The 18,008-nt window shown below is 41.9% G+C and overlaps 1 protein-coding gene and 1 long non-coding RNA gene across 3 annotated transcripts; one reads left to right on the top strand and one right to left on the bottom strand.

The window, feature by feature from the left end:
- The first annotated feature begins 77 nt into the window (after nt 1–77).
- Nucleotides 78–12,561, top strand: LOC106576398 (diphosphoinositol polyphosphate phosphohydrolase 3-beta). Its single transcript, XM_014153540.2, has 5 exons — nt 78–512; nt 5,030–5,140; nt 6,544–6,588; nt 6,858–6,945; nt 9,887–12,561. Exons 1-5 carry the CDS (start codon nt 417–419, stop codon nt 10,093–10,095), a joined length of 549 nt encoding a protein of 182 aa, XP_014009015.1. The 5' UTR covers nt 78–416; the 3' UTR covers nt 10,096–12,561.
- Nucleotides 11,399–17,713, bottom strand: LOC123728248 (uncharacterized). 2 transcript variants are annotated; one of them, XR_006760159.1, is made up of 4 exons: nt 17,450–17,713; nt 15,996–16,106; nt 15,549–15,787; nt 11,399–13,692 (listed from the first exon to the last, which is right to left on the bottom strand). It is a non-coding gene; the product is annotated as an uncharacterized lncRNA (long non-coding RNA). The 2 variants fall into 2 exon arrangements; XR_006760158.1 differs by having other exon boundaries at nt 17,454–17,713.
- Nucleotides 17,714–18,008: the final 295 nt, after the last annotated feature.

Genomic DNA, 18,008 nt, shown 5'->3' with positions numbered 1-18,008 from the left:
AACAGCGCTCTGCTTGGTTGCCTTCTGTCTATTTACAGTCAGCGACTGCGCAAAGCCTACCTCGTAGCCTACTACCTAAGGTGGGAGGACTTCGGAGGAGGGTACAGTATCGACTCCCTCTACTTAAATAAGAGATTGCACATATAAGTGGAGGGTATGGGGGACTGAACTGTATCCAATAACCCAATATCACGGAGGGAATTCCCTGAAAAGAACGCACTAAACGCAATTGGAGTGAATGGGAAAATACACCGCCAATGGGTAGATTGCCGGTATATGCGTTCTTGTACCTCAGTGATACACATATGCCGGTTTTCTCTTCGCCATCCAGAACCTTGGTTTGGTGACTCACTCTTCGTTCGTAAATTTTTCTGGATTTCGTTGCCTGCCCGGTGAGGAGAGGAGTAACCTACATAATGAAGTTCAAGCCGAACCAGACCAGAACTTATGATGGCGAGGGCTTCAAGAAACGAGCGGCATGCTTGTGCTTCAAGAACGAACGTGAAGAAGAGGTATAACGTTAGATGGTTATATTTCTCATTGACAGTTCAGGGGACCGACGCTGTCCCTGGCTTTAAAAAACCACTGTTCTCGGCTATATCCTACACGTGTCAATATTTGATCTATATTTGCCTATTGTAATAGACTTAAATAGGTTTTCATTGTGGTTTTACCACTTAATTCATCAGAAAACGTCGATGTGCGGGGGCTGTCTTGCCGTGGCTGAAATAAATGCTTCTGCGGGTTTTTAAAACCTAATGATTAGAGAAGTAGGCTTGGTGTTAAACAACCCCCCCCCCACACACACAAAAAAAAACAAAACAGGAGTGTTATAGTCTATTTATACGCTTTTTATTCGCCTACGTTCCATAGCTTTAGTAATACATCCTTAGTGGTGTTGTGTGGCTGCCCGCGGCTATCCAGTTTTAGCTAGTTTGAGAGCAAAGCGAGGGGGGCGAGGCGCTCTGTTGCATGTTTCATCAGTCCAGCCATTGTATGACGATACCGCTGTACTAATGCATACTAGTTTAAATACTACTAACAATATCACCGTCATCATTTTACACCTTATAATCTCTGCTGCCTCATAAAAATGAAATGAAAATGCGTTATTGATGAAGTGGCCATTTTGTAAGACAGGTTTTCAAGTATCCTAGGCTAAAACCAAAGGTAGCCTACTGAAAAGTAGTCTCAATCAAGGCTTTGTTTTTATATTTCTGGTTTGAGAGAATATCTTTAACAAATTTCTGTAGACCTAGACATATTCCTCGTAATAGTTTGTGTTTTTTAACGGGCTTCACCATAGCCTACGTACCACCATGATGCAAGCGTTCACTATGGTTTGACAAAATGGACTATCTATCCAAGTCAATTTCCCCGAAATTATAACAACATATAGGACTTGTTCCACAAATGTTTTACATTTTATTAAATGGGAAGCAATTATTTCCATGTAATAGGCTATATTGTTGTGCACGTGTCCTTTCAGTCAATATGACGTTAGCATGTTCCAATTGGAGGTCTAATTAAATGTTTAAAGCCACAATTTATACAGATATGACTTATATCTGCTACCGTAACAAGTTAAATAGGCCCACTTTATCAAAACCAAAATCTATGGACCTATTCCATTGTTATGTGTTACTATTTTTATTTAAACTGCATTGTTGGGTAGGGCTTGTAAGCAAGCATTTCATGGTAAAGTATACACCAGTCTGCACATGTGACAAATACAATTTGATTGATTTGATTTGTTGTCATAGGAGACTTAGTAAGCAAATGATGTCATGTTTCAGTGCATGAACTAAAGTCGAGAAGACTAAGGTTGGTCATTAATGTAAAAGTGGCAATGCTTTTCATTTCTTACTGAGCCACACGCCTTGTTTATGAACAGCTACATTTGGATTTGTACTGTCTGATAGAAATCCAAATCTGTATCAGACAGTTCAAGACACTGCAGCCTCTGACTTCCCCTGCACCACAGTTATGCAATATATAAGCTGCAGACTTTATCTGTCTGTCATTAAGAACTCTATCAGAGCACTCAAGTATTTGTACCACACACAGAGAGAGAGAGAGAGAGGTGGCCAGAAGGAGAAACTGTTGTCCCTTAAGACTGCGGGAGACTTGTTCTCTCCCTCATGCATAGCCGGTTCTTTCAGGAACAAGGAATAGAGATATATCAGTTTGCTGTGTGTCAGTGTGTGCCGTGCCATAGGCACATTGCATTGTGGTAGAGCAGCTGGGTAGCTGGAAGGCTTTCTCACTGAGTTATGTTAATGAGACTGCCCAATCTCAGTCTCAGTGCTGCATCCCAATCAAATATTTATTCACATGAGTAATTACCTACACATACAATCTTGTTGCTGACATTTCATTTGTGATTCTATAAAACAAGTCAACCTTTGTGTAATATCTTAGCTTGTTTTAAGATTTAAGATACCTGTGGTGGAACAAATGGAGAACATCTTCAATCACCTACCGGTGTCTCTGGTCAAGGGTATTGTTAGGTCAGGAAATGCTTCGCCTGTGTCTGTTCAACTGTTACTGAGCTGTTGTAATGTATAGAGCCCATCCCCAGGAACTCTGTCGTACTTGCATGAACTCGTTAAGCCTGAACAGGAGAAAAGCCTCTGTGGCTCCTGTGTGGCCAATGCCACCTCTTTGTGCCAATCCCACGCTGTTGAATCCCTGAAGGATTGTGGCCTATCTGTTTGCCGACACCCCACCCCCCCACACACACACGCATGACATGTTAGACATGTCCCCCCATTGAGAGGGCCTGAGTAGGTTAATAGGAACTCTGTGTGATGTCAGAGACTTTATTTAAGGAATGGAAAAGGAGAAAGAGGAACCCTCTAGGTTCAGGTGTTCAGTGACTAGGTTTAAAGTCCATCAAGGGAAAACTGGAACATTCCATCCCTCAGGGCCAGTGGGTGGGTCATTTGCCTCCAACAACAGTAGAGACTAGAAGAGCGTTCATGCCGGAGGGTAGGAGCGATCTGTTATGGGTGCCTTCATCCAGAAATGGGTGTCTCCCCGAGACTGCATTACAGTACATTGTGTCTTTTCAGTCCACTGTGTCGCTACAAGACTAAGGGTTTGTTGACACTTGGTGAAGTTGAAGTATGGTTTATTGTTGGTCTGGATGTACTAAAGGGTAGCCTATTACTAGGCAAATTATGTTGCCTTACTTGTACATTGCTAGATAGGAGTTGAAGCTGTATTGAATGCGTGTGGTCTGGAATTGGCATATATTTGGGCTTAGTTTTTTTATATCGACTAGGCTGAAAGTAGGTGTATTTGGTGTAAAACAAGGGGCAGCAAACTTTCGTATGTTGACTTCATAGGTCTATTTTGGTTATGACTAACCACTCTCCTAATGCATTAATACTCCAGTCTAAAACTTCAAACCTCCTTAGGCTGGCATGTGGGAGACTGGTTTGTTTGACAGCCACAGTGTTGCTCCTCTGAGAAAGTAGGTGTTTATTTCCTCCCTGAGATTCCTGGCCCGTTTAGCAGGCTTACAAAACACACTGGAATCTCGCTGGGAGACGCTGCTCTATTCCCTCTGCCCCCCCTCCATCTGCACCTGACCTTTGACCTATCTAATATGTTGGTGTGGCGTTTTGCTCCTCACTGTGCCGAGTGTTCCTCAGTGCCATGATTTTTCAGTGGGATGTACCTTGTTAGCCTAAGCTGTTGACATAAATGACATGAACAATGTTTTGTATATTGCATGAATTTGTATGAGGTGCTGCCAAGCCTTGTGTCTTTCCTGGAAAGAGTTAAATTCGTAACAGTTCATATCCAATCACATTTTGAGCAAGAAATAGAAAAAATAGGACTTAAAGTGAGGCAAAAATAACACTGGCAGGATGTATAGCTAGCTTTGTTTTGTAAACTCCACAGTAGACACTGTCAAACACAGTGGCATCCCTGAGCTGCTTAAAGCCTTGCCCCCCAAAAGAATATTTGCAAAAGGCACACAGCGGTGCCCCACCCCCATATATAAACACAGACAGTACCCCCCCAACACACACACACACACACACGTGTACACACACACACACTTGTGTACACACATGTATACCCACATTCTGAAGCGCTAGCAGTCTGTTATAAATAGAATGAACCTACTAACCTATCTCCATGGTTTATGGCTTTATAATGTAGGGTACTAAGCAGACAGTCTGGTCTACCCCGCTGATTCAGTTGGATCCCCTCTGTATGTGGCGCCCGTAAATATAGCTAACCGTCTCACTCCCTGTCCACCCTCCATCCCCTCTTAGCCCGGGACGAGCCAGATGAGATGTCGGCTCAGTTAAGGCCCGGGAACATGACTTGGGGACCCAGAAGTGGAAGGGTGACACGTGCCATATCCACTGGGTGGCCTCTCTTGGCCACTTGACTTGTTACTGCCTGGCTCCTGGCTCGGACAACAACGGGTCTGCTCTAGCAATCCCACAATCCCATTAGAGCAGCACAGAGGAGTGTCAAAGCCGAGCTGCTAGCTGATATTACATGGTTGTCAGGCTGACACACTGGTCCCGTATAGAGGGGTCTGGATGGGGAAAAGATGGAAGGTGAAAGCCACACAAGCTGCTGCTGACGCTGGATCACTGTAGTATGTCGTATTGTTGGATGTTTCCTCAGCATGGTGAGAGACAACTGAGCAACTATGAGCCCCATAGGTCATTAGTGTGTGTGTGTGTGTGTGTGTGTGTGTGTGTAGGACATGTGTGTGTATTGCATCATGAAAATGCAGATACAGGCTCATTCAATCTGTTCGGATCGTTGTACAAGGCAGACTGTGGTGTAATTTTAGCTCAGGCACCTGCTTCGATGCCCCCAAAAGGACCTGATCTGGGTCAATCGATCAGCAAAGGTGTAGCATAGGGCCCTGTGGTGGAGCATAGGGCTCTGTGGTGGAGCATAGGGCTCTGTGGTGGAGCATAGGGCTCTGTGGTGGAGCAGAGGGCCCTGTGGTGGAGCTGGACTCACAGAGCTATTGTGTTTTCTCTTCCAGGTGTTGCTGGTGAGCAGCAGTCGGCATCCGGACCAGTGGATCGTCCCAGGTGGAGGGATGGAGCCGGAGGAGGAGCCCTGTGGCGCAGCGGTCAGAGAAGTTTTTGAAGAGGTGAGTTCACCTGTCATCATCTTCATCATATAAAGGAAAGATCCAACCATTTTGAATGTTATATTGTTTCTGTGCCTCTCTGAGCGATGCTCTATCAATTCCCGGGGTCATTTCATGTTTTCATATGATGCAAAAGTTTTTCAGGTGCACATAAAAAATAAAAGAATGACCCGGGAGTCGATAGAGCATCGCTCAGAGATGCACAAAAACAATATCACATTCAGAATGATTGGATCTTTACTTTAATCCAATCAATCATCACCATAATCATCAGTGATAATGAAATTTAAATGAATCACAGTGGGTGTATAACTAATAGCTATATGCACGCACAAAACACACATTGATCTGATGGTCATTCATTGATTTGTCTGTAAAGAACATGCCTTTTAGTGATGGGTGAGACTATTGTAATGTGTTAGTTGTAAACTCTGGCTTCAAGTCATGTAGTGATCATGTCATCTATATGAGTATCAAAAGTATTGCTGGCCCCTGATTGGTATTTAAAGGCAACGTGCAGGCCCTACATTTTGTCATATACACTATGAGAGCGATAGAGAGAGATACTCTCTATAATTCATCACTGCCTTCCTTGTGGCATGTGACTGACCTTGTCGATCTCCTGGGATATCTCAGTGGCACTTCACAGCATGTCCTCTCCAAAGTGGCTTCACAGCTAAAAAGGGTTAAGTTCTGAGAGACTTGATGTATGCAATGATTGCGGGTGACGGGAACTCACTTATGACATGACACAATTTGGAGGTACATTTTGGTGGGTCCAAAGCGGGTTTGTAGAGAAAGGGGTCAGAAGGATTTGGTTCGGGTAGTGACTGAGGAGCTCATGGTATTCCAAAGGTCCAGCTGGTGCGAAACCTAACGTACTTGGGTACGTCAGCAGGCTAAACTTGTCTCCCTGCTGGATTCCAGCACATTCACAGGTCCTAAAGCCTGTCCAGTGGACGTGGGCAGATTCTTTGTGAAGCTTGATAAAGGGGCAGGAAGGGGAAAAGGGGGTGGGTCATGCGTCTTTTTGGAAACAGTAACCTCTCTGATTTTGACCTATAAATATACAGCAGGACTGGGTGGGTTTGTGTTGTGATATACAATCACGTTATATTGGTCAATGTGTTCTGATCTCACACACACACGCACGCACGCACGCACACACACACACACACTCTCTCTCTCTCTTCACATCTCAACACACACTCTTCACATCTCAACACACACTCCTAACTCCAGTCAAAGGTTTTCATTCTAAACCCCCACACAGTATTGTCAAGAATTGGGATTTCTCTACTTTCCTTTTTAATCTAACACAAGTGTTTTGGTTTGTCAAATTGCCAAAGGCCCAATACTGTCATCTCACATCCCCCTAATGCCTCTCTCCTCTCTCCCACCAGGCAGGAGTGAAAGGCAAGTTGGGACGTCTCCTAGGTGTGTTTGAGGTAAGGCGTGACTCTGGGCTGACAGTAATTATAAGACAGTTACATTTTTACTCCCTGAAAAACTGCCATTGCTCTCTTAGTGTAAATTGTCACATTAATGAAATTGAAGAATAGAAAATGAGTGGATTTGGTTGATGCCTAGTCAAGGGTTGACAAACTATCCTAAAGCATGTGCATCCTCTGAAAGCAGCTGTTTTTTCTTGGGGTGCCACAGGTAGAGATTCTTCCAACCTGAATTTTGAAATGTAGTTTTCTTTTTAACTTTACAGCAGAATCAAGACCGAAAGCACCGAACGTACGTTTACGTGTTGACCGTGACGGAGACATTGGAAGCATGGGAAGACTCGGTCAACATAGGTGAGTTTATGGTCACATGACATCAGGACTAGAGGTCGACCGATTAATCGGCATGGCTGATTAATTAGGGCCGATTTCAAGTATTCATAACAATCGGTAATCAGCATTTTTGACGCCAATTATGGCCGATTACATTGCATTCCACGAGGAGACTGCGTGACAGGCTGACCACCTGTTATGCGAGTGCAGCAAGGAGCCAAGGTAAGTTGCTAGCTAGCATTAAACGTATCTTATAAAAAAACAATCAATCTTCACATAGTTACTAGTTAACTACACATGGTTGATGATATTACTAGGTTAACTAGCTTGTCATGCGTTGCATATAATCAATGCGGTGCCTGTACATTTTTTATCGAATCACAGCCTACTTTGCCAAACGGGGAATGATTTAACAAAAGCGCATTCGCGAAAAAAGCACAATCATTGCACGAATGTACCTAACCATAAACATCAATGCCTTTCTTAAAATCAATACACAGAAGTATATATTTTTAAACCTGCATATTTAGTTAAAAGAAATTAATGTTAGCAGGCAATATTAACTCGGGAAATTGTGTCACTTCTCTTGCGTTCATTGCACGCAGAGTCAGGGTATATGCAACAGTTTGGGCCGCCTGGCTCATTGCGAACTAATTTGCCAGAATTTTACATAATTATGGCATAACATTGAAGGTTGTGCAATGTAACAGGAATATTTAGACTTAGGGTTGCCACCCGTTCGATAAAATACGTAACGGTTCCGTATTTCATTGAAAGAATAAACATTTTATTTTTTAAATGATAGTTCCTGGATTTGACCATATTCATTTTTACCTTTATTTAACTAGGCAAGTCAGTTAAGAACAAATTCTTATTTTCAATGACGGCCTAGGAATAGTGGGTTAATTGCCTTGTTCAGGGGCAGAACGACAGATTTGTACCTTGTCAGGTCGGGGATTTGAACTTGCAACCTTTCGGTTACTAGCCCAATACTCTAACCACTAGGCTACCCTGCTGCCCAGAATTTCTGTGTTTATTATATTATAATTAAGTCTACGATTTGATAGAGCAGTATGACTGAGCGGTGGTAGGCGGCAGCAGGCTCGTAAGCATTCATTCAAACGTTACTGCGTTTTCCAGCAGCTCTTAGCTTGACTTCAAGCCTATCAACTCCTGAGATTAGGCTGGCAATACTAAAGTGCCTATTAGAACATCCAATAGTCAAAGGTATATGAAATACAAATGGTATAGAGAGAAATAGTCGATGCGTCATAATTCCTATAATAACTACAACCTAAAACTTCTTAACTGGGAATATTGAACCACCAGCTTTCATATGTTCTCATGTTCTGAGCAAGGAACTTAAACGTTCGCTTTTTTACATGGCACATATTGCACTTTTACTTTTTTCTCCAAAACTGTGTTTTTGCATTATTTAAACCAAATTGAGCATGTTTCATTATTTATTTAAGACTAAATAGATTTTATTTATGTATTATATTAAATTAAAATAAAAGTGTTCATTGTTCATTCAGTATTGTTGTAATTGTCATTATTACAAATATATATATAAAAATCGGCCGATTAATCGGCAACGTTTTTTTTTGGTCCTCCAATAATCAGTATCGGTATCGGCGTTGAAAAATCATAATCGGTCGACCTATAATCAGGACTTCAATGTCTAGTATAATAATATGTTTTCCAGGAAGGATATTGCCAGTACCAACAGGCCTCACAGACTAAATAATGAAATCCCACACACTGATTAAAGGCCTGGGATTGCAGAAAACAAGCAACAAACAAGTTCAATATTTTTCCAATAATATCCGGCTTCACCTAATCTAAAGTTTGGAGTCATAACACATCAATTCCAAAGTGGCTGATTAAGACTCAATTTATGCTGCTAACTGCTAAATCACACCAGCCTTTGGAGAGGTGGACTAAAATAGCTGGTAAAAGGTAGAGTAAAATGTGAACGTGCGATTGGATTACTGAGCAGGTCATCTATCCCAGGCCTTCCCAAACAGACCTTGACTCACCACTGACTGCACCGAACAGTGTGACCTGACCTCTGAAATCCATTAAACATCCTTTAGACTTCATCAGTCTTTTTCCTGAGTGGCTGGAGCTTTTAGTCCTTATAGATCTTACAGTAGGCAGTATATCAGCCTCAGTCTTTCTTTCGTTTTTTTTTACCGACTTAACCGCACCAATATTTGTTCCTTTGCACTAATAATCCTCATTCCTGTTAACACACAGGATTACCAAACATGGGCTACAACTTGTTCCTCAAAAAGAATGTTGTGAAAGCATGCCACTATGAATGACCTTTAAATGAGCTCATGTCTATGGCCTCATCTTCACGCAATAACAATGTAGCTGTTGTTAGAGATAATCAATGTATTCTGATAACATCTATTCTGTAAACATGTATTCAAACTGGCTATTAGCACCCTTCACAATACTTTAGGTAGGCTGAAATTAATAGGGGCATTTTGAATGTTTAGATGACAAACATTGGGCGTGTTTGAAGATTGGTAAGGGGATACCAGAATATTTTATTGACAGTGCCACATGGGGTTGATCCTGATCCGATTTCTTTGTGAGAAGATCCCCATCCCTCAAAGGGCAAATGTCACACTGAGTTCATGTGGAAAACCCCAGTAGTTCTGAACGCTGATTGGTTATTGGGAGTGTATTATTGACCCCCCCCCGTGGTCAACAGCAGGAGTATGTCTTCCCTGTGGCTCAGTTGGTAGAGCATGGTGTTTGCAACGCCAGCATGGTGTGTGCAACGCCAGGGTTGTGGGTTCGATTCCCACGGGGGGCCAGTACAAAAAAATAAATGCATGAAATGAAATGTATGCATTCACTACTGTAAGTCGCTCTGGATAAGAGCGTCTGCTAAATGACTAAAATGTAAAATGAGTGATTCACACTGAATCTCTGTCTCCCTCTGCAGGTCGTAAACGGGAGTGGTTCACAGTGGACGAAGCCATCAAAGTCCTGCAGCACCACAAGCCGGACCACGCTGAGTACTTGAAGCGGCTTCATCTCAGCTGCTCTCCAACTAATGGGAACTCCCTGCTCCCCAGCCAGCCCTCTAATGACAACTTCCCCCGTTATGGCCCCCTCACCACAGGATCTGTTCTGGGCCCCTTGCACAGATAGGACTGGCCCCTTCCCATGCGTATGAACTATCTTCTACCTGTACAGATACACTGAAAACTGACATTTTGCATGAATATACGAATCCTCAGAGTCACGGCTCACGCCACATGTATGTAAATTACTGTATACTTGGACAAACCAAAGCCATACTTGGAACTGTGTCTGGATGATTCAGTTAAGGAATGCCTTTCAGTAACTTCTTTAAGAATGTTCTATTGGGGTCAATTGTATTATTATTTTCTTCCATAATTAAGAAAATCACACAACATGGCTGCCACAGAAAAGGGGTCATTGGCTGACAATAGGATGGAAAATGGCAGTGTCATTGGACCTCGGGAGCTGGCGCAGTATTGACAACAAAGAGATGCTACCTCAATTGGACGAGCACTGGAAGGATGTCTTAGCACGGTGTCAGATTCCCTTTGGCTGGTGTTCAACCTGTACAAACAAACTACAGCTCAAAAATATGACTGTTTATCTACTTCAAGTAGTACCATAATGTGTGGACAGAAGACAAGGGCTCACTATTGTCCCTCCCCCTTTACCTCAGTAATTGGTGCCCTTCTTCAAGTTTAGTTGTAAAAACAACACATTTTGAATTTCTTATATGGAGAATTTCATATTTAATTGCCTTTAATTGTGTTGCCTTGATTGTCATCAGTTTTTTTCTCCATCTATCATCATCATGAATAACAATAATTTGATATACTAATTTAATTATTAACCCCCGCCCCATATATGATCTGGTCAATCTTCATAAGAGTCTCTTTACTAGTTGAAGGCAGGCCCTCTTTAATATAATAATATCTATATTTCATTCAATTGCCACAAATGATGTCTCCTCAATGCTGAGATAATGTACCTTAATCCACACTTGAGCATCTTGTCTGACCACTGAATGAGGATTGAACCCCCCACCACACAGGGACGTGTAAATACTTTGCTGCAGAGAAGTGTAGAGTTATGTGTCTGGTTAACAGAAATGCAACCATATTAACTTTTCTCCTCCATATTTGCGATTGTTTTTCTAATGATGTAAAAAAAAAAAAAGTGTGTTTCATGGAGATAGTGCTGTGCCATGTAGTGAAGGTGTGACAGTAAAAATGTTCCTCTCAGTTCCACCTAAAAACAGAGATGAGATGACATGGAACAACGAATAGGGAAGTAGTCTGAAAGAGAACGGATGGAAATGAGTGCTTTCCGTGTTAGATTTATGGTGGAACGACACTGGCGGTTAGGCTGAACATGGAAATGTTCTTACGATGGACATGGATGTGAGATATTGTATTGGAGAACACACTTGTAAATTGTATTGCTTTACTGGAGATTACACAAACATAAGCGGTTTCACTTTTTAATCTTATCACTCAACCACTATCTCACCCAGACTCCCAGCATTAATTTTATCACAAGAATACTTCTCTGAGGCAGACATTGTCAAATACATACCAGTATGTCAACTTTCAAATACTTGAGGTATTGCTGAGTGGGTGGAGTTTATACTTTTGGGATTATTCCATTGGTTCCATTTTACTTCGTAAGCTAAATCAAGAGCACTGTATTTTAGATGTGTACTTGACCAAGGTCTGCCATTGTTGATAATGCTTGTTTTAATTTGAGCTCATGCTTCATCAAAGCAGTTTTTTGGGAGGCAGTGTTTAGGAGCAAGTAAATAACCCAAGAAAGTGTTAAAAGATGAAGGTGGGATCTATTGTGAGTTTGATATTGACCCTTCTTAAAATCTGTTGCATGAAAAGATTTCACCGGCCTGTCTGATTGAACAGTCATCTGGCTGGTCCAGTGTTTCTATAAAACCTGTCATTGGATAAGGTCTGCAGCATTGTCAGACTACATGTGTTGTTTGTTGCATACATTGTGTCTGTGTGACAAATACATATCGATCCTGTGCCAAATGACAAATGTTTGGTATAATTGGCCAGGCAGAATGATAAAGTCAAAATCTACTTACTCTAGCCATGTCTAATACATGATAATAATTGGTACATTTGGTAATGTTCTAAGGATTTCAAAAAAGACATGGTTATTCATGAAACTATCACCTTGAACTAGTTGTATTTTTTATGGATATAACAATTTATGGAGATTGTATTTATGCATACTGGTACATACTGGTACACTACAAAAAGGACACCTTTTTTTATTTTTTTGCGTGGAAAAAGTGGCAAATGTACAGTAACTGTAGTTTTATTTTGAATGAATAACCCCCATGGACCCTTATTACTTACACTAAACAGTCCCTGTATAATGAATGGGTGGGGGACTGCTGTGAATGTGTGCTGATCAACTTTGTTCCAGGCACTCTGTCACTAAGGTGTCTTGAAGAACTCACTAGTTTATCAATGCAAACAGAATTTCCTTTATGATCATATTAACAGTGAAATTGGATAAAGTAGATTGAAGACTTTTCTGTTTGGAATAATAATTAATTAAAAGGGAATTACTTGACTCCAGCCTGTCCGTACTGTCTGTACTGTATCTACTCATTTTGTTCAGTGTTTCTCCAGTCTTTTGGTACGTTGTTGGTGCATGGTTGTGTGAGGGAGGTGTTAGTGGGTCGGTCAGGTGTTACTTTGTGTTTGTTTTCCTATAAAAAGACAGTATAGAACAGGAAGTCCACAAGGATGCTGCATGGAAACGGACACAAGATGACTGCTCCAGGGCACTTAGAAGGGGTGCATTTTTAGGGTTGTTGAAAAAACGATAGGCTGCAGCCCAATGAACTGAAAATGAAGTTGGAAAAAAGTAAATCAGATTGTTTTTCCTAAAGCCCTTTTTACATCAGACATCACAAAGTGCTTTATAGTAAGGTGTCTGCTCATGTAACTACCATGTACACTGAACAAAAATATAAATGCAACATGTAAAGTGTTGGTCCCATGTTTCATGAGCCGAAAAAATATCCCAGAAATGTTATACGCACAAAAAGCTAACATCCCTGTTAGTGACCATTTCTCCTTTGTCAAGATAATCCATCCACCTGACAGGTGTGCTATATCAAGAAGCTGATTAAACAGCATGATCATTACACAGGTGCACCTTGTGCCGGGGACAATAAAAGGCCACTCTAAAATGTGTAGTTTTGTCACACAACACAATGATGTCTCAAGTTTTGAAGGAGCGTGCAATTGGCATGCTGACTGCAGGAATGTCCACCAGAGCTGTTGCCAAAGAATTTAATGCACCACTCAGGGGCCTTCCAATTGGCGCAGTGGTCTAAGACACTGCATCGCAGTGCTTGAGGCGTCACTACAGATCTGGGTTCACTACAGATCTGGGTCCCAGGCTGTGTCACAGCTGGCCATTACTGGGAGACCCATGAGGCGGTGCACAATTGGCTCAGCGTCGTCCGGTTTAGGAGAGGGTTTAGGAGAGGGTTTAGGAGAGGGTTTAGCAGGCTGAGGTTTCCTTGTCCCATTGTGCTCTAGCGACTCCTGTGGCGGGCCAGGCGCATGCACGCTGACATGGTCGCCAGATGTACGGTGTTTCCTCCGACACATTGGTGCTTCCGGGTTAAGCGGACATTGTGTCAAGAAGCAGTGCGGCTTGGCTGGGTCGTGTTTCAGAGGACACACGGCTCTGTGTGGGGTAAAAAAAAGGGGTAAAAAATAATACAATAAATACAGTTGAAGTCGGAAGGTTACCTTAGCCAAATACATTTAAACTCAGTTTTTCACAATTCCTGACATTTAATCCTAGTAAACATTTCCTGTTTTAGGTCAGTTAGGATCACCACTTTATTTTAAGAATGTTAAATGTCAGAAAAATAGATATTTCAGCTTTTATTTCTTTCATCACATTCCCAGTGGGTCAGAAGTTTACATACACTCAATTAGTATTTGGAAGCATTCCCTTTAAATTGTTGAACTTGGGTCAAACGTTTCGGGTAGCCTTCCACAAGCTTCCCACAATAAGTTGGGTGAATTTTGGTCCATTCCTCCTGACAGAGCTGGTTTAACTGAGTCAGGTTTGTAGGCCTCCTTGCTCGCACAAGCTTTTTCAGTTCTGCCCACAAATGTTCTATAGGATTGAGGTCAGGGCTTTGTGATGGCCACTCCAATACCTTGACTTTGTTGTCCTTAAGCCATTTTTCCACAACTTTGGAAGTATGCTTGGGGTCATTGTCCATTTGAAAGACCCATTTGCGACCAAGCTTTAACTTCCTGACTGATGTCCTGAGATGGTGCTTCAATATATCCACATAGTTTTCCATCCTCATGATGCCATCTATTTTGTGAAGTGCACCAGTCCCTCCTGCAGCAAAGCACCCCTACAACATGATGCTGCCACCCCCGTGCTTCACGGTTTGGATGGTGTTCTTCGGCTTGCAAGCCTCCCCCTTTTTCCTCCAAACATAACGATGATCATTATGGCCAAACAGTTCTATTTTTGTTTCATCAGACCAGAGGACATTTCTCCAAAAAGTATGATCTTTGTTCCCATGAGCAGTTGTAAACTGTAGTCTGGCTTTTTTATGGCGGTTTTGGAGCAGTGGCTTCTTTTTCAGGTTATGTCGATATAGGACTCGTTTTACTGTGGATATAGATACTTTTGTACCTGTTTCCTCCAGTATCTTCACAAGGTCCTTTGCTGTTGTTCTGGGATTGATTTGCACTTTTCGCACAAAAATACATTCATCTCTAGGAGACAGAACGTGTCTCCTTCCTGAGCGGTATGACGGCTGTGTGGTCCCATGGTGTTTATACTTGCGTACTATTGTTTGTACAGATGAACGTGGTACCTTCAGGCATTTGGATATTGCTCCCAAGGATGAACCAGACTTGTGGAGGTCTACAATTTTTGGCTGATTTCTTTAGATTTTTCCATGATGTCAAGCAAAGAGGCACTGAGTTTGAAGGTAGGCCTTGACATACATCCATAGGTACACTCCAATTGACTCAAATGATGTCAATTAGCCTATCAGAAGCTTCTAAAGTCATGACATCATTTTCTGGAATTTTCCAAGCTGTTAAAGGCAGAGTCAACTTAGTGTATGTAAACTTCTGACCCACTGGAATTGTGATACAGTGAATTATAAGTGAAATAATCGGTCTGTAAACAATTGTTGGAAAAAGGACTTGTGTCATGCACAAAGTAGATGTCCTAACCGACTTGCCAAAACTATAGTTTGTTAATAACAAGAAATTTATGGAGTGGTTAAAAAACTTGTTTTAATGACTCCAACCTAAGTGTATGTAAACTTCCGACTTCAACTGTATATATATTTTATGTCTTGCGGGCCGGATTAAAGTACGTTGCCCCCCCTTGGGTTAGGGTATGGGCAGGCATCAGCTACAGACAATAAATAAAATTGCATTTTATCGCCATTCATCTCATGTTTCAGCATTATAATACTCAGTCCCATGTCGCAAGGATCTGTACTCAATTCCTGGAAGCTGAAAATGGCCCAGTTCTTCCATGGCCTGCATACTCACCAGACATGTCACCCATTGAGCATGTTTGGGATGCTCTGGATCAACATGTGTGGCAGCGTATTCCAGTTTCCGCCAATATCCTGCAGCTTCGCACAGCCATTGAAGAGGATTGAGACACGGTGAGACACCGAGACAAGGTGTCTTTGATGCTGTAGCAGTGTCTTCAGGTGCTCAGGGTCAGAGACAGACTGAACACACTCCTCCAGGTCAGAGAAGGCAAGGCTGAGACAAGATGCTGTCTGAGGGTGAGAGAGGCAAACTTAAAGTTAAACTGGAAAAGGAGAGTGCAGTCCAATACAAAATCAACCCCTAGCTCCTACCCACTGGAAACGTGTTGATGTTCAGTCCATTTATTCATCTATTAAAGGGGGTTCATTCATTCATAACAGTAAACGCAACATTTTTCACATTTGAATTGAAAGGATGAAGATGCAGTCATATCAGTACCTGTGTAAAGCTGGGCACCGGCAGCAGCTCCTCCAATCTGGAGAAGAACTCCCACACCAGAATCTGCAGTGCTGTGTCATACTTAGTACCGTACTGCACTGGGAACACCTCCTTTAATGAAAATGTAGAGAGCCATTACACAGTGAGGTGAATGGTCTTGCCTATAACACTTGTTACAGTCAATATGCATTAGTTTAATAAAATACTTGTTTTAACCATTTGCACTAATATTCTTGATATTTGTCACAGTACCCAACTTGACACACAACACACACATCACATGCTTAGGAGCGTTACATTCATTTTCAGGTACATGCCTGCCTGCTTGCTCTTCAGGCATAAACAAAACTTTTGCTTGATTATTACACAGAACTACCCAACTTTGGTATAGAAATCATAAAGTGTGACGTTGTGAGATTCAAATGGTATTAGTAATTGACAGGTGTGATACAGGTGTTTTATATAAAAAAATTATTGGATAGTAAATAGAAACAATGGCAAAAAAAAGACCTCATCCAGAAATTCAGCATAATTTACAACAGTGGTTCCTAATCAGGGGTACTAGGAGCCCTGGGGGTACTTGGCCTATCCACAGGGGGTACTTGATAATACTCAGAGACCATAGCCTACTGTTAGAATGCATGAGGGGGTACTCCGGGCACAGCAAAATTCAGTTGGTGGTACAGTGACCGAAAAAAGTTGGCAACCACTGATCTACAACAGAGATGGGCAATGTTGATGGGGGGGGCCCCCAAAAAATGAATTAATAAATTTGGCACTCATGAGGGGCCGCAGTGGCTCGCTGGTTTGTCAACCCACAAGTGCAGTCAATGCCGGCCCTAGCATTTTGGGGGTCTTAAGTGAAGTTGCCCCTCCCCCTACCTTGCAAGCAAAACATTTTATCAGCCCCTCTCCCTCTTGACGGCAAAGAGAAAATTGAAGTTTGAGTTAATTTCCTGCAATTCTACACATTTTGCCATGGGCCAGAGAGAAGATTTTGCAATTGTATAACTAATTTCATGCAATTCTGCTCATTTTTTCAATAGCCTGGTCTCAGGCTAGATGTAACATAGTAAATGTAAATCTGAGACACTCAAATTGGTATGATATGTTATATTTGGTATGGTACAATTACATAAGACAGGTTACTTAAGACAAAAACAAAAGGAGGGTGGTTGGTCGGGGTGGATGGGTGGGTGTATAACTTTAGCAACTTTTCAACTACTTTGCATGTTAGCTAACCCTTCCGCTAAGCCCTAGCCTAGCTAGCGTGAGCCACCTAGCTAACAACAATCACAACAAATTGGAATTCGTAACATATCATAAGTTTAGCAAATTAGTTTCAAACGAATTATCATTCGTAACATATACGAAATGGATGATGGGCATCCACAAATTAATACATACCATACTAAACATAACATATCATACTAAATGGAATGTCTCTAATTTACCTACAGAATAATACTGTAATGACCCGGCTGGGTCATAAAGGAAAAAGAGACGGACTCTAGGTGTGCAGGTCAGAACACAGGTTTATTCCTAAACTGGGCTATTGTTCAGGCCACAGCCCACGCCGCTAAATGCCGAATGTACACAACTATACCAAGTCTAATTAATGTTTACTCCCATAGGAACAGATCAAGGCCCCGAACAGAAAGAGAGAGAAGATGAGACAGTAATCCCTATTTATCATTTCCAAATCCCGCGGGATTACCCATCATACGCCCCCAACCTTTCCCTCTGTCCTGACATATTTAACCCCTGCTAGTAGCCATGAGAACCATAACACACCCACAAACACAGAACACAATACCGGGTCGTTACAATACAAAATGCTCTGGGACCAGGTTGGGCAGAGAGAAACATTTACAGTTTTACAGACAATTTCGTGCAATTTTTAAAATGTTGCCATAGGGTGGAGGAGACATGTTTGCAGTTTTTTATATGATATCTGATGATCAATGGGGTCCGGTCGATAATTCGACCTTGATTGACCATTCTAAAAAAGTT

This window comes from Salmo salar, chromosome ssa17, assembly GCF_905237065.1.
Source record: "Salmo salar chromosome ssa17, Ssal_v3.1, whole genome shotgun sequence".
Classification (NCBI taxonomy): Eukaryota; Metazoa; Chordata; class Actinopteri; order Salmoniformes; family Salmonidae; genus Salmo; species Salmo salar.
This window is presented reverse-complemented; position numbering and strand designations above follow the sequence as displayed.